The 24,984-nt window shown below is 45.3% G+C and overlaps 1 protein-coding gene across 1 annotated transcript in view; it reads left to right on the top strand.

Moving 5' to 3' along the window:
- The first annotated feature begins 935 nt into the window (after positions 1 to 935).
- Positions 936 to 24,984, top strand: part of ank3a (ankyrin 3a) — a 111,805-nt gene continuing 87,756 nt past the window's right edge. The window contains exon 1 of the mRNA XM_062520320.1: positions 936 to 1,052. Coding sequence (XP_062376304.1) covers positions 936 to 1,052 — 117 coding nt within the window. The remainder of the gene's footprint in view (positions 1,053 to 24,984) is intronic.

Genomic DNA, 24,984 nt, shown 5'->3' with positions numbered 1-24,984 from the left:
AAGCGAGAGAGGGAGGGAGGGAGGGAGATCTAAGCTGTAGAGAATTCCCCCTCCCCCTTCTTGTCTCCTGTCTACTCACTTAGACACTCCCAGCTGGTGGGGGTAGCATATAGCCACACACACACACACACGCACACACACTCACACTCACACACTCACACTCACACATGCACACACTCACAGCAGAAGCCATAAATCCCTCCCTCTCCCCATCCTTCTCTTTTCTCCAGCTCTTAATTCATCCACGCACCCACATTGTCACTTACGGATACAAACACTCTTTCTCTCTCTCTCTCTCTCTCTTTCTCTTTTTCTCCTTCTCTCTGTCTGTCTGTCCCTCTCGCGTTGGTAACCGCGGCGATAGGCTCAGGTAGGACCATGGAACGGAGGGGCAGAGGGGAAACGTGGTTTCCGTAGTAACCAGCCTCTCCTCCTCCTCCTGTTTCTTCCGCGTCTGGCGGTGCTGGTGTCACCATCCCTCTCTTTTTCTCTTTCTTTTCTCTCTCTCTCTCTTCCTCCCTCCCTTCTTCCCTCCCTCTCTCTCTCTCTGTCTCTCTCTCTCTCTCTCTCTCTCTCTCTCTCTCTCTCTCTCTCTCTCCATGTCTCCTCAAGTCTTACCCTGACGCCAGGATGCCACTCTTGGAGTGGAGGATAATATAGAGCAAAGGAAAGAAAAGAGAAGAGAGGGACTGCCTTTTTTTCTTCTTCTTCTATCACTTGTTTTTTTTCCTTCTCCTTGATGGCCTCCTTCTAAAGACAGGAGGATTTCGAGCCTCTCCTGCCTGTCCTCCTGTTACCTTCTGCCTCCGATGACGGATACATTCCACATTTTTCTTTTTCTTTGATCGGTGCTATCTGTTGGCTCCCCCGACAACGGGTGGGAATATTCGGAGCGCTCTCTCCCGCTCCGGGAGCGGGATTGGGAATTTTGCACCATGGCTCACGCCGCATCCCAGCTGAAGAAGAATAAGGATGTGGATGTAAACGCCATCGAGGATGAGAAGGAGCGGAAGAGAAAAATCCGGAAACACTCCCGTGATCAAAAGAAAAAGGTAGCTGGTTGCGTTAGAGCGTGACTCTATCACCCGCTCTCTCTCTCTCTCTCTCTCTCTCTCCCTCTCCCTCTCCCTCTCTTTCTCCCTCTCCCTCTCTCTCTCTCTCTCTCACACACGCACACATCCACTTGCACAGAAACAAGCTAAGCCACACATCCACACACAGTTTCATAGTATTGCTTTTTAGGTCTGTGGATTTAGTTTGTATGTGTGTGTGTGTGTGTGTGTGTGTGTGTGTGTGTGTGTGTGTGTGTGTGTGTGTGTGTGTGTGTGTGTGTGTGTGGACAGCCTGTTGTTTGTATGTGATGTGTCTATAATGTGTGTGTGTGTATGTGTGTGTGTGTGTGTGTGTGTGTGTGTGTGTGTGTGTGCATGTGTGAACATGAGACTCTGCAGTGAACGAGTCTTCATGCTGCAACAACATCAAGGTTACACGCAACACACAGAAGGATCATACACACTGCTGGCTGCTTTCAACGAATGGCATCTGTGTATGAAAACCAGAAGCACGGTTTTAACTGTGTCTCTCTCTCTGTGCCTGTGTGTGTGTGTGTGTGTGTGTGTGTGTGTCTTCACATTGATCTGAACCAGTAATCCTTTTGTGCATAAATGCATAGGAGGTGCGCCTCTACGAGAATGCATGTGTTCACACGTATTCTTCCAAACGCTGCCCGTGTCAGCCTGTGTGTGTGTGTGTGTGTGTGTGTGTGTGTGTGTGTGTGTGTGTGTGTCTTGATCTTTCATAATGCATGTGCCATGTGATTTATTGATGTTTGTGCCGTCCGGTGTGCGGGGGGATGAAAGACTCGGCGTGCTCAGCGGACGAGACGGTCCAGAGCGTCCAGCTCTTTTGTAGCGGCCACGCCGCCCGCTCCTCTTCTCCTCTTCTCTTTTCCTCTCCTCCTCTTCTCCTCCTCTCCTCCTCTCCTCCTCTTCTCCTCTTCTCCTCCTCTCCTCTTCTCCTCTCCTCCTCTCCTCTTCTCCTCTCCTCCTCTTCTCCTCTCCTCCTCTCCTCCTCTTCTCCTCTTCTCCTCCTCTTCTCCTCTCCTCTCCTCCTCTTCTCCTCTCCTCTCCTCCTCTCCTCCTCCTCTCCTCCTCTCCTCCTCCTCTCCTCCTCTCCTCTTCTCCTCCGTCGTGGAGCAAACATGTGTTGATTTAAATGATGGAGCTGAGGATGAATGGGTGACCCGCCAGGCAGCAGCACAGCTGGTGGAGCAGAATGCCCCCCCCCCCACCCCCGCCGCCCAGCCCTGCCAACTCTGCCAACCTCACCCGTCCGCTCGCCAGCCCTGCCCGCTCTGCCCTGCCGCTGATCTCACGCTTTGATAGTTAGACCATCAGCATTGTGCTGGATGCAGCTAGAGAGCCAATATGGAGTCGGTAATCCGTCAAATATGTGCTATGTGTATTCAGAAGTGTGTGTGTGTGTGTGTGTGTGTGTGTGTGTGTGTGTGTGTGTGTGTGTGTGTGTGTCTGTGTGTGTGTGTGTGTGTGTGTGTGTTTGTTTGTGTGTTTGTGTGTGTGTTTCTAGGATCTTTGTTTTACTCAGGAATGCTATCATAACAATTGAGGCTCACATTTCATGTTCACTGGAGGTAGAGGGTGTGTATCAGTCACTGTGCAGAGATGAGATAAGAGAGAGAGAGAGAGAGAGAGGGAGGGAGAGAGAGAGAGAGAACGAGGGAGAGAGAGAGAGGGAGAGAGAGAGAACGAGGGGGAGATGGAGCGGAGTGAAAGAGGCTGTGTCTAAAATAGGAACGAATCTGAAGCAGAATAGTGTTGTCCAGAGAAACGCCACAAACGCAGAAGTAGGGAACACGTCAGTAGAGAGTCATCTGTTTTGAGGATCCCTTTTATCATTGAGGAGGAGACAACAAAGATCTTATATGGATCATCAGACCCCCTTGCCCCCCCCCCTCACACACACAGACAGACACACACACACACACACACACACACACAGCAACTATATGAGCACATCCAGTACATGCACATAGGAACGCATGCACAGTCCCCTGATAGATGGAGGTCTTCTAATCTGCACTCAAGCAGATCGGAGGTAATTGGATTGCCATTGAAAAGATCACACTACTCAACCCTACCCATGCCAAAACAACACACACACACACACACACACACACACACACACACAAGCACATTGTGTACAATCAGTACCTTTGTAAACTGTCCCTGATTTTTATTTATATCTCAAACATGGATTCAGAGCCCGAGCAGTATCATCGGGTTGCTGCTTCAGCACTTGCCAATGTTTTGCCGGAAGTCTTTGCATGCTTGAAATGGGATTTTCCGTTCTATCTGTGCGCTGTAAACAGGGAACAGAGTCAGACTCAGACTGAGCAAGGCACTGCTCTAGCCAATCAATACCTTGCTTCTGGAGCATGGAAAGGAAGGGTGTCATTTGATTGGTTGTTGAGATTAAATATCAATAACCTTTTGCCAGAAACATACATCTGACCTTTAAACATTTGAAGGTCCTTGACATCTGTTCACCAGAGAGAACGGTTGCCGTCTCCATGCTGAGTGTTTGTCCTTGCACCATCAGATTTGAACTCTGTACTTGGGTCCATTCCAGTGTAACCAACAATCTGGATTGTGTGGGAAGGCAAGTCCATATTCTTACGATCAAAACTGTTGCAGGTTTGAAAAAACCCAACATTGAGTCACACAAGTGATGTGTCACATTCACTCACAGAATCCAAAATGTTAATCAATAGAAATTCTAGAACAGCGGTTAGATTTTCTGTGTTTTGTTCTCTCCAGAAAATCAGTGCATGAGGTCTCCTTCACTAGATTTATTTATTTGAGCTTTTTTTTAAAAAGAGATAAATAAAATAGATAAATAAATAAATATTTAGACATGGTGAGCAAAAGGCCTTTCGTCTGCTTCATTAGTGCTGACCTGGAGTCAGTGTAACCGTGGGAACTGCTGCACTCCAGTCTTTCCGAGGCTTCCCTCGTCCCTTTGCATTGATCAGCCTCCTAAATGTGCTGATGTCTGGCCGGCCTGCCAGTGTGGGTTTTTGCAATGGAAGCCTTTGATCAGAGGGATTGGTAGAAAAATGGACGTGCTAATTACTCTACAAAATATCACTTGTCCTGGGGGAACCGTCCATCTCCGAGCCCTGGCTGGGTAGCGCGGCAGAAGCCTCTGATGCTGTGGATTTCACCGCTGTTACGCTGTTCAAAATATTCACTCATCGTCTCCTACAGTTTCAATTTGATTCGATTCAGTTTTATTTATAGTGATATAGAGCCACAACATGAGAATAGGTCTCAAGATTCTTTACAGGACCCTGCTGGAATGGGAACCTTGATCTCCCCCTAGAAACACGATGGCGACAGGGGCAAGGAGTTGCAAAATCTCTCTTTTTCTGTGAGAATATCCAAAGAGAAGGACGGCCTCTTGGACTCGAAAACCTGAAAAATGAAAGGTAGCCTGTTACAGGACTACAAAGGTGTTTGTATTATAGTATTAAGTATTATAGCAATACTGTATATATTTACAATTAATATTTTGTAACAATATTTATTTACAAAATTGTCCCATGTGCCCATTGGTAACTTTCATTAGATAGATAGATAGATAGATAGATAGATAGATAGATAGATGGATAGATAGATAGATAGATAGATAGATAGATAGATAGATAGATACTTTATTGTCCCCATAGGGAAATTTGTCTTGGTCTTCTCAAAGTATATGACCCGTTACAAAGACACATGAAACAACAACAACACAAGACATACTCTAAATATGACACACAATGTACAATTAAATCTTGGCATGAAGAATTGGCACACTGGCTGAGTTCATACGGCATTTAAATATGTTACTGGTTGCCCCCTGCATCTAATGTGCTAAAGGTGCCCGCCATAGTGCATTTGTTGGGCTAAAGGTGCTAAAGGTGCCCGCCATAGTGCATTTGTTGGGCTAAAGGGGCCCGCCATAGTGCATTTGTTGGGCTAAAGGGGCCCGCCATAGTGCATTTGTTGGGCTAAAGGTGCCCGCCATAGTGCATTTGTGGGTTAGGGAAGCCCTACATGATTAGATACAGGAAGCACCTTGAAACAGACTGGCTCGGCTTTTTTTTGCAAGGTCTGCAAAACGCTCCCCCTGTGAAGCATGCTTCTGCTCTCTTGAGTAATGTGCAGTGTCCTCTTGAGATATCAACACATGTGCACTTTTCTCATGAATGTGTTGAAAATAACATCCTTTGTGTTGTTTAGCACATCACTATGTCCAGAGTGGGACAACACAGTTTGTGTTGTTTCTAACACATTAGGGTGTTGCACTCTAACCCTAGTGTTTTTGCCAACCTCTTCAAGACCCCCCCGCTAGTGTTGTGATAGCTAAGTTTTAATGGACAGCTTTGTCTTTTGCATCACTACATTTTATTATTTTTTTCATTTAGCTGACGGTCTTACCCAGAGCAGGCTACAGTGAGCTAACTACAGGGACAGGGACAGTGCCCCTGGAGGACAGCCCTGGGTTAAGTGCTCTGCTCTGGGGCACAGTGGTGGCCGCTCCTGGGATAAAAGTCGCAGCCCTCTGGTCCTCCACCTGGAAGCCCAGCCCCACACCGAGCGCTAACTACATGCCATGCGCTTGCAGCAAGCGTCAGCAGCATAAAACAGTTTGATTATCTTTGTTATCAGACGGAATGTCCTGGACTGGTGCTGCTGGAAGCAGCTCACACAATACAGTTATGTGAAGTTTTGAGCAGAACTTTTGAGCAGAACCTTTGAGTAGAACTTTTGAGCAGAACTTTTGAGCAGAACTTTTGCCGGACAACAACCCCGTTTCTGACTTCTTTCTGCCGCTTATGTCGTTCTGCTATTTTGAACGAGAAATATGACACGATAGAATGCCACATTTAACAGATTCCGTGTGGACGTAGGGCATTCAATGCTATGCAACAGAGAGAGAGACGCTTGCATATAGAGTAGTAAGGACACGCTATCAGACACACACACACACACACACACATGCATATAGTCAGGACACACTATCAGGCCCGTAACTAGACCTCCACCATTCCACTGTTATATCACTCGCATCACTCACTCACCACTGCTTACCAGCTGGTCAAGTGCAGTACTGTACTGTGTCAACAGTGTGTGTGAATAAATGGCAGTAAAGTCAGGTCCCCCCTGTTTGCATTGAGTGGATGCGTCCGTCCATAGGTTCTTACCAGCCCGAATACAGGCTCATTTTATGAGCAAATACCAACTTTTCAAAAAAGGGTATGACAGCACTCTCTACCTGTATCACTATCTCCACTTCCTGCTTCCTCACTCAAAGAGTAGAGCACGTTGTGCTTGTAATGCTATCGGATATCATTCAGCAGTATCAAAACAAAACAAAGAAATCAAAACACTATTTCAGCGTTTGTTGTTTGACCTACAGTAGGCCTACTGCTTTACTTGTGGCTTGTGTATAAAGGCAATCAAACTCCCTTAGTAGTGTCATAAATAAAATACTTTTTATATTTCAATACTCACACTACACCACACACTCAGCACTCTGTTGCTTCTTCCACTGTAGCCTACTACATCAGTGCATGGCCATCTTTATCTGTTGCAGATTGTCAGGTCTGCAATAATCAGGGTCTGATTCAGTGTGGTCGTCATCAGCGGGGATGTGAGAGCAGCTGGTGGATCTCTATGCAGAGTCACGCTGTCTCTCCCTTGATGCGCATCACTGTACATCAAGCTATACAGTATGTTCCTGATTTTTCCCAGCATTGCCTGACTGGGTCTTCATTCAACATGTCCATGAAATTGCTTCAGTAGAAGACTATGACATCTTGTGTTATTATATTTTGGCATGTGATGGAAAATATTCCCAAACACATGCATATTGAACTCAGGGCTTCTCTATTATGTCAGCCATTATCAGGAATGAGATGATATCATGGGATTGTAGTTGCCCTCTGATTTGCATTATTAATCGTTACTTTTGGGGGGCCTCATAGTGCCTTTAATCAAAAGGAGAGAGGAATGAGGGACAGGAAGCAAGTGGGAGAGTAAAAATGGGGTAGCATTGGAAAATGACCTGGGCTGGACTAGTGTAGTCTAGTCTGCTGTGGTGGGTGTACTGTGATTAGTTCCAAATGTTTATTCTTGCCTACAAATGTCAAGTAACACAACCTCCACAAGTACAAAAATTAATCTACAACTACAACTACTGTAGGCTGGATAACTTTAAGGTCATTTGTTTTTCAGTTTGCACTCTGTGTAGTTACTGCCTTTTTGCTTTGTAGGGCAGAGTTGCAGTCTGTGTGATTGTTTGGTGGTTTCTCCAGGGTCTCCGGTAGATTTCTTACCTTTGTATTTGCACAGGTACGTACCCCACTTCCCTAGCCAAGGCACAACCAGCAGGGAGCTTCACGTGGCGTAGTGGGCTGCCCACATCAGTTAGCCAGGTCAGCAAAGTGCTGCATAGTGATTCTCAGTAAAAAGGGGATATTCTTTGCTCAAATACAGTAAACTCGGCTCTGAAGAGAATCAGTTGCTAAGCGCTCTGTGAATGATCTGGTCAGCGTGTTGGCCCGTCGTCATGGCGCTCAAGTGTTGGCCTGTCGTCATGGCGCTCAAGTGAAATGGGGTTTTATTCAATCATCTGTGTCTGGTGGCGTCTCAGACCTGTCGGTCATTTGGGACTTTTCCCTGCCGAGGTCACGGCCGTGTGGCCACTGATTGCATTCCTTATGAGGCCGTTGGAATGAAGTGTGTGTGAGAGGGTGTGTGTGAGGTTGGATAGGGGTGTAGAAGAGGTTACCTTCAGGGTGGTCTTTGGTGATATGAGGCGATATCTCTGTTCCTGCCTTCACACACACACACACACACACACACACACACACACACACACACACACACACACACACACACACACACACACACACTCACACACACGTGCACATCATAAAGAACTGAATTTCACCCCCTAATATTGTTTGCAAATATTTAACCTAAAATGGAAGCTACATACTGTTAAGACCCTGGGTCTTAGGACTGTTTAGGAGTCTGACATTTGCTGGGGCTCCGCCCCTTCATTCTACGTGTGCCTATCTCTTTGTCCTGCAGGGTGCTGAGTGCATGGGTGGCGCCTAGGACTTAATGGGCTGGACTATAAGGCCGGGGTTTCCATGTCCGCTCTCTCTCTCTGCTTGCTCGCTGCTCTGCTTGCTCGCTGCTTGCTGCTTGCTGCTGCCTGCTGCTCTCTGCTCTGGTGCATTTGGTGGCGTGGTCCGTTGGGGAGAACATGGAGAGAGCCCTCTCCGACTGCGTAGCCTTTGCGGAGAACTCCCTTCGTCTTCGTTGCGTTTAGCTTTTGTTTAGTTATATTTATTGTTACCCCTAGACAACATATTGCATTACACTTTGCTTAAATAACATATACTGACTTTTCTTATGTAAATAAATATCATTTATACATTGAACACTACGGTGTGGTCTCCCCATTTATGTCGGGTCTGCTGTGAGCCAAGCGGTCCTTGACATGTGGGAGACTCGTCCGGTGATTTTTGCCGCGGAGATTTATGTTTTTGCGTTAAAATTGGTTGTGCCTTGTGCCTGCGAACGCACAAAGGGTTGCTGCTATTTTTGGTGAGTTTCAGCAACGTAATAGGCCAGCTGATGTTTAATTGGGGAAACCCCCGTAGTGATTGGTTAGATGGTTATGATGCGCACGGGAGTCCCATCGGGGATCATTTGTGTTTGTTAGCTGGAACAAACTTTATGAGCGCACGTCTTGTTTGGTCTAGTATATCAGTGGTTTCTGCTACAAAGAAGAGAAATATTAGCAAATTGGATTTCCTTGGAGCAACGAGAACACCCTGCCTTAGGTGAGACCGCCAAAACTTTTCGTTTCTTTCCTGATTATTTGTTGTTTTTGCGTGTTGAACGAGGGGGGGCTGAATTCAGCTCAATCACGAAGACACGTGAAGAGTTAGAGTTTGGAAATAGGCCTTTTGTTTTGCGGGGGGAACTAGATGCGGGGTGCTCCAGTCTAAATCTTAGTCCTTCATTGTGTCGGGAACCACTTTAGTCAAGACGTGTGGTTTGTGAGTTAATGATAAACTTGAGCGAGAGTTTTATGGATTGGTTTTGTATTGTTTGGCATAACATTATATTGGAGCTATTTAGCTAATCGTTTGGTTGTAATGTACTTGAATGGAAACAAGTGTGTTTTTGGCCGGGCCTACGGCAGATAGTTTAAAAACTTTAACAAAAGCGCAACTGGTTAAAGTAGCGGAGCATTTTGGATTTGAGTCACGTATTCCTAAACGCGTTAAGAAGGACGCATTGTTTCATTTAGTCATGGATGAGCTGGGCGAAAGAGAGGTAATATCGATTAATCCGGAGCCAGTGGTGCAGGCTTCAACGCCTCAACTCACGTCAGGGTTAACGTTTGACCAGCAGATGAAATTGTTGGAATTGCAATTTGAACGGGACAAATTATTGGCGCGCGAACGAGAAAAGGATAGGGAATTAGAGTATGACAAAATGCGGCAGGAAGAACGGCGTTTAAACCTGCTTGATGAGGGGAAAATACCTGGCTCTCCCTCTTCACGTCAAGACAGGGTATCTCGTATGGCTAAACTTCTGCCCAAGTTTGATGAACGCGAGCCCGACCTTTTCTTTTCTCTGTTTGATGTGCTTGCGGACGATCATGGCTGGGGAGATTCGGAGCGCATATTGCTTTTGCAGAGTGTCATTTCGTGCAGAGGCCAGGAGGCATATGTTGCGTTGGAGGACGATCAGCGGAAAGATTATGCTGTAGTAAAACGAGCTATCCTTAAAGCGTATGAATTAGTCCCTGAAGCATACAGACAACGATTTAGAACTTGGCGCAAGAACGATAAACAAACGCATTTAGAAGTGGTTCGTGAGTTGGCTGCGATGTTTAATCGCTGGCGTACAGCTGAAGGAGTTGAGACTTTTGCAAGGCTTTGTGAAATGGTTTTATTAGAACAGTTTAGGAACATTTTACCTGAACGTATTGTCACCTATATCAATGAGCAGGATGTTAAAACAGCGGTTGAGGCAGCCGAGCTCGCTGATAAATATGTTTTGGTCCACAAGCAAAGTTTCGGTGTCCATAATGAGGAAGCTTTTCGGCCCCGTCGTTTTAGTACATCCAAACATGATCCTGAGATGAGGGAAATTGAGTCCGAGGATATGTGCAATTACTGTTTGCAGAAGGGTCACTGGAAAAATGAATGCCCTGTTTTACGGGACAAGCGACGTGGTAAGTGGCCACCAAAGGGTGTTGGTTGTGCTACAAGGGTTGGGCGTTATGAGAAGCGGCTGTGTGGACGATCTAATGTCACTTCAGGTAGGCCTAGTGATGCCACTGTGTTGTGTTCAGTAAGTGAGAGTGCTGACACAGCCAGGGAGGGGATGCTTTCAGAACAACCTGCTTGTAGAGGTGTTGGTGAGGTCTACAATCCGTTCATCACGAAGGGTTCTGTTGCACTGATTGGGAGCGATGAGAGAGTGCCGGTGCGTGTTTTGCGCGACACTGGATCGTCAGAATCCTTTATATTGAAATCCATCTTGCCTTTTTCTGATAAGTCCGACACCGGGTCTTCTGTCCGTATCCGAGGTTTTGGGATAAATACCATCTCTGTTCCGCTGCATCAGGTAGCCTTGGAGTCGGAGCTTGTGAAGGCAGATGTTGTTTTGGCTGTTAGTCCGTCATTGCCTGTAGAGGGAGTTGACGTGATTTTGGGGAATCATTTGGCAGGAGGGCGAGTGTGGCCAGAGATGCCGCCACCACCTGGGGTTAACATGGATGTTGGTGATGCCCCACAAATGCGTCGGCGTTTTTGTCGTGTTTGCCTTGACAGACGCAAAATCGTGGAACGCGACATGGATGTTGGTTATGCCCCAACGCGTCGGCAGTTTTGTCGTGTGGGCCTTAGAACATGGTGAGGGGTATGTAGAGGGGTTGTACGGTCATTGGTGGTGTTTTAGACCATAACCCTCTAACATACCTGCACACATTACACAACCCCAATGTTTAACCAATTCAACCTTACTACTTGAATAATTCCTGTCTCATGACTTCTGTCCCTGTTACCTTTTCTGCTGTTCATCTTAAAAGTGCTTTCCAAGGTACCAGGATTGCTGGTGGAACAGGAAGTGGAGGTTTGGGGGTATGGGGAAAATGAGATTGGGAAATGCACTTGGTGGTGGTTGGTGTGACATCTAGACCAAGGTTGTGTAGTGGGGTTTTGGGTTGTACATTATGGTGGACTAAGGATTGATGTTATGCCTTGAAATACTTTATTGTTTTTTTGTTTTGTTTAAATATTTGGTATTGACTAGTGCAGAGTCCCACTTAGGTGGGCCTCTGTTTTGAGGGGGGGGCACTGTTAAGACCCTGGGTCTTAGGACTGTTTAGGAGTCTGACATTTGCTGGGGCTCCGCCCCTTCATTCTACGTGTGCCTATCTCTTTGTCCTGCAGGGTGCTGAGTGCATGGGTGGCGCCTAGGACTTAATGGGCTGGACTATAAGGCCGGGGTTTCCATGTCCGCTCTCTCTCTCTGCTTGCTCGCTGCTCTGCTTGCTCGCTGCTTGCTGCTTGCTGCTGCCTGCTGCTCTCTGCTCTGGTGCATTTGGTGGCGTGGTCCGTTGGGGAGAACATGGAGAGAGCCCTCTCCGACTGCGTAGCCTTTGCGGAGAACTCCCTTCGTCTTCGTTGCGTTTAGCTTTTGTTTAGTTATATTTATTGTTACCCCTAGACAACATATTGCATTACACTTTGCTTAAATAACATATACTGACTTTTCTTATGTAAATAAATATCATTTATACATTGAACACTACGGTGTGGTCTCCCCATTTATGTCGGGTCTGCTGTGAGCCAAGCGGTCCTTGACAATACATATCATTGGCCTTTTTATACAGCCCATGTTGGAGCTCAATATTAGTTTAGATTTATTAGAATAGATTTATTTTTGCGCAAAATATGCTTGACCTTATATATATTATACTATCATGTCTTTACTTCATGTCTTATCTCTTTTAACCACATGATCAGAAATATACTATGATGAAACATGCACATTTCTTACTTTATTCATTATGCATGCTTTGTGCTTAAAACAATATTTAAGACATTATATTATTTCATTTTTAGCAGAACTGATCATTGATAATACTTTATTTTTTGCATACAAACATTAATCTTTCCATATCACAAGTGTGTTTATTAGACGTTAATGATAGGAAATCTGAGTGTGGAACATCCATCCATCCAACCAGCCTGACTGTACTTGGCTGCCTGGGAAGAGAGTCTTTCTCTGGGCAGAGGGCTCCCAGCCTGGCCTTGAGTGCTCGCCCGGAAACCAAGATGGTTATGGAAGAATCAATAGCAATCAGTGCTCGAGTCTGACCTGTGGAAATCTATGGGTTTTCGCCCCTCCTCTCACACTCCCTCTCACCCTCTGACACACACACACACACACACACACACACACACACACACACACACACACACACACACACACACACACACACACACACACACACACACACACACACACACACACAAAGGGAGAATGTGACAGAGAGAGAGATGATTTCACTATCTCTCTCTCTCTCTCTCTCTAACCCTGTATGTTTAAACTAGCCATCCTCCCCCCATACTCCATTCATCTTTTGTTTTGCCAGGCTTGCCTTTCTCCCCTCTCCTCCTCTCCTCCTCTCCTCCTCTCCTCCTCTTCTTCTGCACCCCTCCCCTCCCCCACATCATCTCTGTCTTTCTGCTTTTATCTCCATCTGCTATGGAGTAATTTACTCCAACAAACACACACACACACTCACACGCACACGCGCACACACGCGCACACACATGCATACAGCCACACACTTACAAACACACAATCACAATGTGCACAAGCGCATACACATATCCCTTGTTTTATAGGTTTGTAGGAAAGAAAGCACATTTTATTCCCATTCTCCAACCACGACGCAGCCATTCAGCCAAAAATCGCTCCATCACACACACACACACACACGCACACACCATCACTCTGCATCGTCCTCTCGCTGGCTGGCAGGTGATGATGATGATGATGAGGATGAGGATGAAGGTCTGGGGTTGTTTGGTCTGGTCTTGACCACCATGTGCCGGCCGGCCGGGGAGACTGGCCACTGTGTTTACAATCAGAGGCCGAAACTGGGTTAGAATCGCGGCTTTGTCGGCCACAATGGCCCCGTTTGTCGTCTGTTCCTCCGCTGATCCAGCACACACACACACACACACACACACACACAGGGGACTGGGACATATGGGTCCAGCTGCAGTTGGACTCTGGCTTCTCAGTCACTGTCAGAGAGGGAACTGTGCCTCTGTTCGTGGGGATGCTTGCTATCTCACAGCTGGGCTCACAACATAGACCCTTTACATGTAAATCATCTAAGTGTGTGTGTGTGTGTGTGGGGGGGGGGGGGGGGTGAGTGTGTGTGTGTGTGTGTGTGTGTGTGGGTGTGTATGTTTGTTTCTTTATATGAGTGTGTGTGGCCCCAAGACCCTATGATGCTTTGCTCAGCTCAATATTGCAAGTGTGTGTGTTGTTCTCGGACATTGACAGCTAGTTATAAATTGCTATAATTTATTTGCTTAAATTGCTATTATAAGTTGAACTATATTTGATATATGATGAGGCTATATCTCAGCAATGTATTGTATTTAGCGTATGGTTTCAGCAAACCTTTTTGCAGTATTCATTCAATGTATCAGAGAGACCCAACCTTAAGAGACCTAATGATCTGGAATGATACTGTTCACTGGGCCACTATCTGCATGTCATCAAAGCCTTGATGATTTTGCAGTCATTACCAACATGCACACACACACACTCAAATATACCTGAGAATACATGTGTATATGGGTGTACTGTATGTTTATATATCATTTCGAAATATTATGATATGAACAATGTGTGTGTGTGTGTGTGTGTGTGTGTGTGTGTCTGTGTGTGTGTGTGTAAAGGGCATGAGTTTTTATTATGTCTGTGAGAGGGAGTGTATGTGTATGTATGTGTTAATAAGTCTATCTCTTTGTGTGCTTTTGTGTAACAAAGTCAGAGTGTGTTTGTATCAGTAATGTTCAGTAATGCAAGTGTGTGTGTGTGTGTGTGTGTGTGTGTGTGTGTGTGTGTGTGTGTGTGTGTGTGTGTGTGTGTGTGTCTGTGTGTGTGTGTGTAAAGGGCATGAGTTTTTATTATGTCTGTGAGAGGGAGTGTATGTGTATGTATGTGTTAATAAGTCTATCTCTTTGTGTGCTTTTGTGTAACAAAGTCAGAGTGTGTTTGTATGAGTAATGTTCAGTAATGCAAGTGTGTGTGTGTGTGTGTGTGAGAGAGAGAGAGAGAGAGAGAGAGAGAGTGTGTGTGTGAGAGAGAGAGTGTGTGTGTGTGTGTGTGTGTGTGTGGAGCCACAGAAGGAAGACAGATGGCGTTGTACTCTGCTCCTGTCTACTCTCACATCTTTGCCAAAACACAAATGGGAACATAATGGCAACACACACACACACAACCTGTACACCCTACCACTTTTGAAATACAAACACAAACACACACACACACACACACACACACACACACACACACACACAATCTAAGCAACACCACACCCTTCAAATCTCTGTAAACCTCCCACACAAAATGCTGTGCGTGCGTGCGTGCATGCGTGCGTGCGTGCGTGAGTGTGTGCGTGCGTGCGTGCGTGCGTGCGTGCGTGTTATGTGTGCTGTATGATTGCACATTACACACACACATTACACACACAGTAGTGAGGCGGTTGATGCTGAAAGCCCATTGGAGTGTTTTTACTATTTATGACAACAGTGAAAGCCCATCACAAACTCAATCACATATTCCATATTTCACCTCTGTTCTCATGTGATTTCTCTGGCACTCCCATAAAGCGCTGCTTTTACACTGTGAGGGGTGATAATACAGTAGTCTTCATAAGAGGCAGGCTTTTGCTCACCTCTATGTGCTCAAAAGACCTCCAAGACAACTGGTGTGAGACTACAGCTTTATTTATGATACCGGAGCATGTTACCCACAAGGCCCCTAACCCCTCACTGCTCCCCGAGCGCCGCTGGTTGGGCAAGCAGCTCACTGCACTGGGTTAGTGTGTGATTCACCTCACTGTGTGTTCACTGTGTGTTCACTGTGTGCTGTGTGCAGTGATGTATAAAGTACTAGAGATCCAGACTTGAGTAGAAGTACAAGTGCTCTATCAAAAAAGTGACTTGAGTAGAAGTAGAAGTGCTCTTTAAAAACCGTACTTAAGTGGAAGTACTAAAGTATTAAACATGTTTTGTACTTAAGTATTGCAAGTAGTTTATTTTTTAAAATACTACTCAAGTACTGGAAGTAAAAGTAGAAGTATGTGTAATTAGCTGATTTGCGAACGAGATGGGTGCAAAAGGTATCAGCACAATCGTTCAGTGCAGGCCCCTTGGCAGACACACGGGGGCCATAGCCTAGGCCCTAGACTAGGCTATAAACATGTGGTAGTAGTTAAACAAGGTGAATAAATATAACTGTATGGGTTTCCCAATGTCATTTGTTGGGGTGTTATGACCGATGCAACTCACTTTTAATACAATAATAGGTATACAGAATCATATCTATCTAATGCATCAGTAGCCTATAGCCATAGCATGAAAAATACACGATAAGACTATAGTGTCACAATTGTTTTAACATAAGTTAAGAATTTTGATACTGATTTGATATGGGAGCCCCACCACACCAGTGGAGACCAGACACCAGACATTACAAGGCATAGGCCTACTTCCCCACACTCAGTGAAAAGGTGGCTTCATATCATATGTTTGTATTTCAAACATTTTGAAATTCATATGAAGTTTACATTAGGCCTATTTATGATCTGCACAATTAGTTAAAATACATAGTATGTTGAGTATTTGCTATTGATTTTTTATTTTGACTCACATTTTACACGATTGTCATATTGACTTACATTTATCTTTAATGTCAATTGTCTAATTGAGTGCCTGTCACTTTAAAAGAACATGAGAGTAATTAGGCCTCAGTCGTGGTAGGTTATCCGGCTAGTCTAGAATAGGCATAATGCATAGGAATATGTGGAGGTGATGCTTATGTTTTCTATGTAATCTATGTAGTTTAAATAAATGTTCTAAAACCAAACAAGTGGAAGAACACAATATTCAAGTAGTAGGCTAGTTATTGTGGGGTGCTACACAGACTGAAGTCGGAGACCAAGAAGAAATGTTGCAATTTAAAAACGGGATTACTCGAGAATGACTTGTACAAATGAATGCTTCTCATGTAGCCTAACTTCACCTTGATTTTCTCGCGAACCCTTAATTACAGCAACTATTTAATCCCATTGGAAAGCTAAGATCGTGCTGTCAACAAGTGACACGCATCAGTGTGACTAGGACTTTGTGAGCAATCCGGAACGGATTTGTTTGTGACCGACACACCAGTAACGAGTAACGATGGAGCACATAAAAAATGTATCGGAGTAAAAGTACTATACTCATCGAAAATATGTAGTGAAGTAAAATTAGAAGTAGGAGAAAAAAATAATACTCCAGTAAAGTACAGATACTGCATTTCAGTACTTAAGTAGAGTACTTAAGTAGTTCTACTTCGTTACTATACATCTCTGGCTGTGTGTGTTCACTAATTGGGTTAAATGCAGAGAACGAATTTCCCTCACAGGATCAAAAAAGGATATGTACTTATACTTATACAGTATGATTTGTTGGGGAACATCATTTGTAACATGTGTGTCTCTTCATAGCGCACCTCCTGGAGTTCCAGTAAAGATGTGTGTGTCTGGTGTGTGTGTGTCTGGCTGCTGTGTCTCTGGAGAGCAGATAGTTACCTCTTTATTTTTGGGTGCACTCCATTTAGGTCTGTGTGGATCGATAGAAAAGAGAGAGAGAGAGACAGAGAGAGAGAGAGACGAGGATTTAGGCAGGGCGTGTTGTGAAGGTTGCTTAGATGCCCTTGACTGTGTTTATATTCTGAGCCAATAGGTGGCGCTCTAGCCCAGCTCACTCTGAAGTCCTCCACAGCAGGCTGCACATCCCAGGTCACTCCAGACAGAGGATGTGTGCTGTCTCAACGCATACACACACACACACACACACACACACACACGTCACTCCAGACAGGCTAAGTTGAGCTCCACACACACACCACTCCAGACAGGCTAAGATGAGCTCCACACACACACACAGGTCACTCCAGACAGACTAAGATGAGCTCCACACACACACACAGGTCACTCCAGACAGGCTGAGATGAGCTCCACACTCACGTCACTGAGCCCTCTTTTGAACACAAAGCTTTATAGCTGCACCAAGTTGCTTCATCACTGTCAGACTTTTGACGTTGAATAAAGTAGAACATATTTTGTGTAGCCAAACAGATTGCTTATTATAACTGAAGTAGAACTGAACAAATGATGCCACTTTCTTTGCTTTAACATAATTATGTTTTTTTCTGTTTTTTGTTTTTTTTAGCCCACCTCAAAGAATTATTTTGCTATGATTCAGTATAAGTATATTATATATTATATCAAATATTATCCGTGGATAAAGTGACCAACAGCTCATCCGTGGGGTTAAACTACCCTGTCTCAGGCCAGTCTAAACCCAGCTCATGGTCTCTAACAGTGGGGTTAAACTACCCTGTCTCAGGCCAGTCTAAACCCAGCTCATGGTCTCTAATAGTGGGGTTAAACTACCCTGTCTCAGGCCAGTCTAAACCCAGCTCATGGTCTCTAATAGTGGGGTTAAACTACCCTGTCTCATGACAGTCTAAACCCAGCTCATGGTCTCTAATAGTGGGGTTAAACTACCCTGTCTCATGCCAGTCTAAACCCAGCTCATGGTCTCTATTAGTGGGGTTAAACTACCCTGTCTCAGGCCAGTCTAAACCCAACTCATGTTCTCTATTAGTGGGGGAATAATCCAACACTCAGGCTCCCCAATGTCTCCTCTCTCCAAACTCTTCATGTTATCCTGGGGGTGTATAAATGAGACCGTTCCCTTTAGAGGGACCACACAGTATTTTATATACTGAACTTACGTGTGTGTGTGTGTGTGTGTGTGTGTGTGTGTGTGTGTGTGTGTGTGTGTTTGTGTCTGTGTGTGTGTGCACCTTCTGGCAGTCTGATAGTGCCGCTTGTTTGTGATGGGGTTGAACTCAACCCAAATATTCCAGATGTAGAATGAACACACTACACACATACACACACACACACACACACACACACACACACACACACACACTCACACACATGCACACACACGCACACAAAACAGATTTAAAGAGTCGCCACAGACAGATGGGGCATTGAGAGGCATGCCATAGTCTTACACCTGGATCCACATCACGCAGTGGATCTGCAAAAACAAACAAGATTAATGTGTGGTGTGTGTGTGTGTGTGTGTGTGTGTGTGTGTGTGTAGGTGTGTGTGTGTGTGTGTGTGTGTGTGTGTAGGTGTGTGTGTGTGTGTGTGTGTGTGTGTGTGTGTGTGTGTGTGTGTGTGTGTGTGTGTGTGTGTGTGTGTGTAGGTGTGTGTGTGTGTGTGTGTGTGTGTGTGTGTGTGTGTGTGTGTGTGTGTGTGTGTGTGTGTGTGTGTGTGTGTGTTGGAACCATCAGACTCCCTTATCCTGACCCAGATGTCCCCAGTAAGGGCGCTTCGGTTTGGGCCACAGATTGAGAGGAGACCCCCTGGAGGGGCCCTGGCACTGATCACATCCAGGTGTGCTGTCTGTTCCTATGAGAGAGAGAGAGAGAGAGAGAAATATCTGAAATATCTGAAATATCAGAAAAATCTGTCCTTCTAACATCATTTACGATCTACTATTTTGATATTATTATTATTATTATTGTTGCTGTTTTTGCAATTATTTCATTTGTATCCCCTTACTAATGTAAAGTTGATTATTAACATGTTATTCTTGTAGCTTTGGCAACAATGACTTGACACATTCATGCCAATAAAGCAATATTTGATTTGATTTGATTTGATTTGAGAGAGAGAGAGAGAGAGAGAGAGAGAGAGAGAGTTAATACAAAAAAGATAGGAAGTCACTGAAAGAGCGACAGAGGCAAAGAAAAAGACAGAAACCATGTGACAGAACACATGTGTTGCTTTGGCAACACTGTATCTAAACAGCTATGCAAATGTGCAGAGCAATTTTGAGTCTTAACTTGAATATGAGTGACAGAGAGACAGAGAGGGAGAGAGAGAGGAGAAGAGGAGAGAGAGAGGGAGAAAGAGAGGGATACAGAGAGGAGAGAGGGATGGAGGGATGGAGAAAGAGAGAGAGAGAGGCTGGGGATGTCAGCTGTGACTCTTCACCACATCACATCAGCCAAGATCCACAGCCTCCCAAGATGGCAGCTGAGTCTGTGCCAGAGCATGGCCTCGTCTGAGCCGGAGGTGGGCCGGTTCCGCTCCGGATGAAGCCATTATGTGGGTCAGGAGGCTCTTTAATAGGCCTCGTCTCTGCAGCTGCACCCTTAGAGAAACACAGCCGAGGAGGAGAGAGAAGCGGCAATATCAGCCAATAGCAGTCAAACTGGCCAATCAACTTTAGGATGCCTGAGTGGGCTTGACTCATGTCCAGTAAACCACGGCACTTCATCAGCACTGGTCGTGTGTGTGTCTGTGTGTGTTTGTGTGTGTGTGTGTGTGTGTGTGTGTGTGTGTAAAGCGAGGCACTTGATCAGCGCTGGTCTTGTTAACTGTCCAGTTTACTCTCTTTCACCCCAGAGAGAGAGAAAACTGCTCAGGAGGAGGCATCCAATCCCATCAGATTTTACTACACTAACAAATCTGAGCTAGCCAATCACTGTGTGTATGTGTGAAAGAGAGAGAGAGTGTGTGTGCGTGCGTGCGTGCGTGTGTGTATGTGTGCGTGCGTATGCGTGAGTGTGTGTGTATCTGTGTGCTCACACAGGTTTTATAGAGACAGAAAGTTGTGGTTGTTGAGGAGAGGAATGAGTCAGGAAAAGTGTTTTAAAAATGCCACATGGACAAATAAATAATAATCTGATCTATTCAAGTCAAGGCGATGCCACACACACATACACACACACACACACACACACACACCTACAGTACACACACCTACTGTACACACACACACACACACACACACACACTCTGCAGCTCTGCACTCCAGAGGGTGCTCTTGAGTCATTTGAGCAGATCACACAAGACTGGGCTATCATGGACTCCCACAGTTCAAAGGAGAGGGGCTATCATCTCTCTCTCATTCCCTCTCTCTCTCTCTCTCTCTCTCACCCTCTACACAGTACCCCCCCTCCCAAACAAACACGCACACAAACACACCTCTATCTCTCTCTCTCTCTCTCTCTCGCTCTCTCTCTCTCTCACACACACACACACACACACACACACACACACACACACACACACACACACACACACACACACACACACACACACACACACACACACACTCAGGCCTGCCATCTTTATGAATTTTTTAGTGTGCACTTAGTAAACTCAATCTGAGGCTGTTAAAATGGGCAGTGCCAGTCTGTGCGTGGCTCTCTGTTTCTGCAGCAGTCAGTGTCTAGCTGCAGGTTACTGTATGTGCTCATCCGTCCTCTACTGTTATTAGTGATACACACAACGACATGTGAAAGGGTTTTATTTTTTATTTTTATTTATTTGTCCTTTATTTGTGTGACCACCAGGGTTGTCAAACAATAGCCTCTTTTCCAGGTGAGCCTTGGCCAAAAAAAGGTAACATTTAACAAAAAAACTACGTCACATACAAAACTAAAACACACAATGTCCAACATGTAAACACCATATAAGCAACAAAACAGGTAACATATTCAGGTGAAAAAGACAATCTTGTTTTGTTTGTTGTATGAGGCCATTCTATGCTATGCTATGCTATGCTATCACTCTTTCTGCTTAGCAATACTATTACATATTCAGTCATACCGTGGCCATATATAACATTTATATATTTAGTTTTATTTTAGAGTGCATAATGTGAGTCATCATCAGGAATGATGAGGAATCCTGAAATGTATCCCATAATAAGGATGGTTAGTTCAGTAGGCCTGCTGCAGCTAGCTCTAGAGTAGGCTAATTAGATTGATCCTCTCCAACACCATAGCGCTCTCAACTGCTAGCCTGGAGGACCAAGCATATCAAATGAATAAACAGTAGCCTGCTGCAGAGGGCAACAAGCCTGCAAACAAAACCTGATACCACAGGAACATCACTAAGGGATTGAGAGAGAGGGAGACAGCTCTCCAGATTACAGCAAGATGACTGCCATCAGGTTTTATCCCAGCACACACCATAGCATTATGTAGCGTAGCATAATATTGTCTATAACATACAGGGGCTATAGTAGGGATAGCGTGACACAAGATATCAGAATATGAAAATACAGAGTATGAAAAGGCATTTTGGTGTGTGAAAATGAATTGATATCAGTGTGGTCATTGAAGTCACCCAAGTAGCGTACTGTAGAGACAGAGGTCAGATAACAGCATTCATATTCCCCTTGTGACCTGTGTAAGGCAAAGACAGGATGCCATCAGAAGCAGCAGCAATGACTGATTTTGCCCCTTTGATTATAAAAACGTAATCAAATATACTGACTCAGTATGCTGTATTTCTGTGTTTATTATTTGGTTTATATTGTACAGCACTTTAGTCAGTGAAAACTGTGTTTGAATGTGCTCTATAAATAAGTCTTACTTAATTAAAGGGGAAATCTGGCAATTTTTCGCATGATTATCCCTTTCTCAAGGTCACTGAGTACTGTTAGTACAAAACAAACAAAAGCAGTTTGACCTTAAGGTGACCAGATGTCCGAGACCAAAACCGGGGACATAATCCCAAAATGTGGAAAAAACGGGGACATTTTCAGTTAGACTATCAATCTGATTGAAGTACATACAAGTTTTTATCTTCAAAAAACGGGGACACGGGTAGTTTTTCTGCATTTTCCCGGGGACAGGCAACCAAAAACAGGGACAGCCATCAGCTAAAGTAGCCATGCCGGCATCTTCAGCGCTACACTCTGGGGGCATCTTCCTGAGCCCCTACAGTACAGTGTGTTCATGCCCCCAGAGTGTAGCACTGTGCTGTACAGTAGTTGCCTGGCTCTTGTGATGGGAGTGGAGTCAACTGGTCTGACCTTTCCCACAATGCACTTCTCTCTGCACCAGAACTGGGCCAACGCTGGCGCGGCTCTGTGCCGGGGTCAGCCGCTCTCGAGAAGAGGAAGAGGAAGAGGAAGAGTAGCCTAGTTTTGCATCCGCCCCGTGTGATGCTCAATAAGCCTACTTTATTCCACCACTGCCCACGGGGAAGCTTTCCTTAAGGGGAGTTGGGATGATACCAGTTTATTATTATTCTCATCAAGAGAAGGCTACAACTGTTGTCTGGCCTAAAGGAACGCGCAGTGCTTCCCTTAGCCTCCGCTAATGCCCCTGAAGCGTCTCTGTGCACCAGACTTGGCAAATCCAACACCATGTCATTAATTATCTTTGAGAGCAAAGTCTGGCAGTAGCCTCCCTCTTTAACACCGAGTCCGTCTAGGCTGCTCATAACTAGACTGCACTGTACATGCTAAAATAGAGACGCGTGGGAGAAGCATTATTTATAAATCAGAGATTAGAATTGCCATCCGCAAACCACACAACCTGCCAACGCCACACCACCCCAGCCATCCACTAACCCACACGCACATGCACACACACACACACACACACCCACACACACGCACACCCCCCACCCAAACACACCCACCCACCCACCCATACACACACACACCCACACACCCACCCACCCACACACACACACACCCACACACCCACCCACCCACACACACACACACCCACACACCCACCCACCCACACACACACACACACACCCACCCACCCACCCACCCACACACACGCACACCCACCCACACATACACACCCACCCACATGTACTTATCCCGTCATCAGTAAGCAGATGCTTGTTAACTGCTGCAGCAAAGAGCAGCAGAGTGGACTGAGACAGACGCCGCCGCTAGCCTAGTCAGGTCAGACCTAATCCAGATCCTGCTCCAGCTCTCGGCTGCGCTGGCTGCCGTACAGAACATCTGATTCTCACCCGTAGCTGGAAATTGAGCTTAAAACCTGTAAGCTGAGCTGATGGCAGACTATTTGGGTTTAAAAACGGGCTAAAAACAGGACCAAGGTCTCTCACCCCACATTTAGAGAAGGTGTGTGTGTGTGTGTGTGTGTGGTGATAAATCACACTGCTAAAATTGACTTGGTGCCACAGGCACACACAGGATGTTTTGGGATGTGATGTTGATGAGAATGAGCGACCGAGAGAAATCAGATGCAGCAATAGGAGACAAGGTAGGCCTTTGTATTGACCTTCTGATGCTCCGCATCGTGTGTGTGTGTGTGTGTGTGTGTGTGTGACTTGGATGCATTTACTAGACGCGTTCATCCAACGCCACAGACATAGAAAACAAAGCTGTGGTATATTGTGGCGTTTTCACTTAGTTGTCAAAATCACCTTCTGAACCTAGATGCTGTTTTTGCCTTTGTCTGCATGTGTGTCTTTGTGTTTGTGTGTTATAAGCAGTGTGTGTGTGTGTGTGTGTGTGTCTTGTGTGTCTTCATTCTCTCTGTGTCCTGAATCATCAGCTCTGTCAGTGGGCTGTCCTCCTCTTGCTGACCATCTGACCAACACACACACACACACACACACACACACACACACACACATATAGACACACACACATGCTCACACACAGACACAGACATACACACACACCTACATACACACATGCTGACAAAATATCTACTCTCAAACAACGGAATACACACACACACACACACACACACACACACATACACACACACCGTGTCAGTCTGTTAAGCTTCTGTCCAGTGTATCACATCTAATCACGTTATGTGTGTGTGAGGTATGAGTCTCGGTCTATAAAACTGCAATCTAATTCAGGTCAATGTGTTCTGCTCTCCTCTCTTGACAAGGTGTGTGTGTGTGGAAGGAGGAAGTGTACGTGTATACTGTATATACCTGTGCGTGCGTGCGTGCGTGCGTGCGTGCGTGTGTGTGATAAATGGGGTTTGTGATTTGCTGATGAGGCACAGGTCGTTTAGTAAACTGGTCTCCACGGTTACTCTGCATGCAGGAGCCTCGTAAAGGAGGCTGGGTGGGGACTGGCTGCTCACACTGCTGTTGCCATGGCAACTGCATGATTCTGAGGTTCCGGCTCTGTCAGTGCATCTTAGGATACTTATACTGTCCTGTTATTTTAAAACTCAGTCTGTGTGTGTGTGTGTGTGTGTGTGTGTGTGTGTGTGTGTGTGTGTGTGTGTGTGTGTGTGTGAGAGAGAGAGAGATATGTTGTTGTGGTGTGTAGCCTATATGTTTTGTAAATGAATCCTTATTATTTGACTGTGGTAGTCACCTGCTGTGAATGAGCTGTATTGTTTATTCCGAGGACTGACCCCATTTCCTTTCTCAATATATATACATCTTTTCTATAGGAATTATCAAATAGTTTATGCCATGAGTAATTTAAAATTACATTTTGAGCCTCAAGTTTACAATGGCTTGCCACCGTACATCAAGTCTCACACTCAGCTGCAAGCCCTGTGTGTTTGCCCAAAAGTGAAATATCAAAATCACCACACACTGATCACCCGTTAACGTGGGTTTAGATTTGATTTGTAGCGAACAGGGAGTTTCATCAGGTTCACTCTGCCTCTGTGTGTTTGTGTTGACGTTTGTGTTTGTGTTTGTGATTGTGATTGTGATTTTGCTTGTGTTTT

Source organism: Sardina pilchardus, chromosome 18 (assembly GCF_963854185.1).
Source record: "Sardina pilchardus chromosome 18, fSarPil1.1, whole genome shotgun sequence".
In the NCBI taxonomy this organism is placed as follows: domain Eukaryota; kingdom Metazoa; phylum Chordata; class Actinopteri; order Clupeiformes; family Clupeidae; genus Sardina; species Sardina pilchardus.
This window is presented reverse-complemented; position numbering and strand designations above follow the sequence as displayed.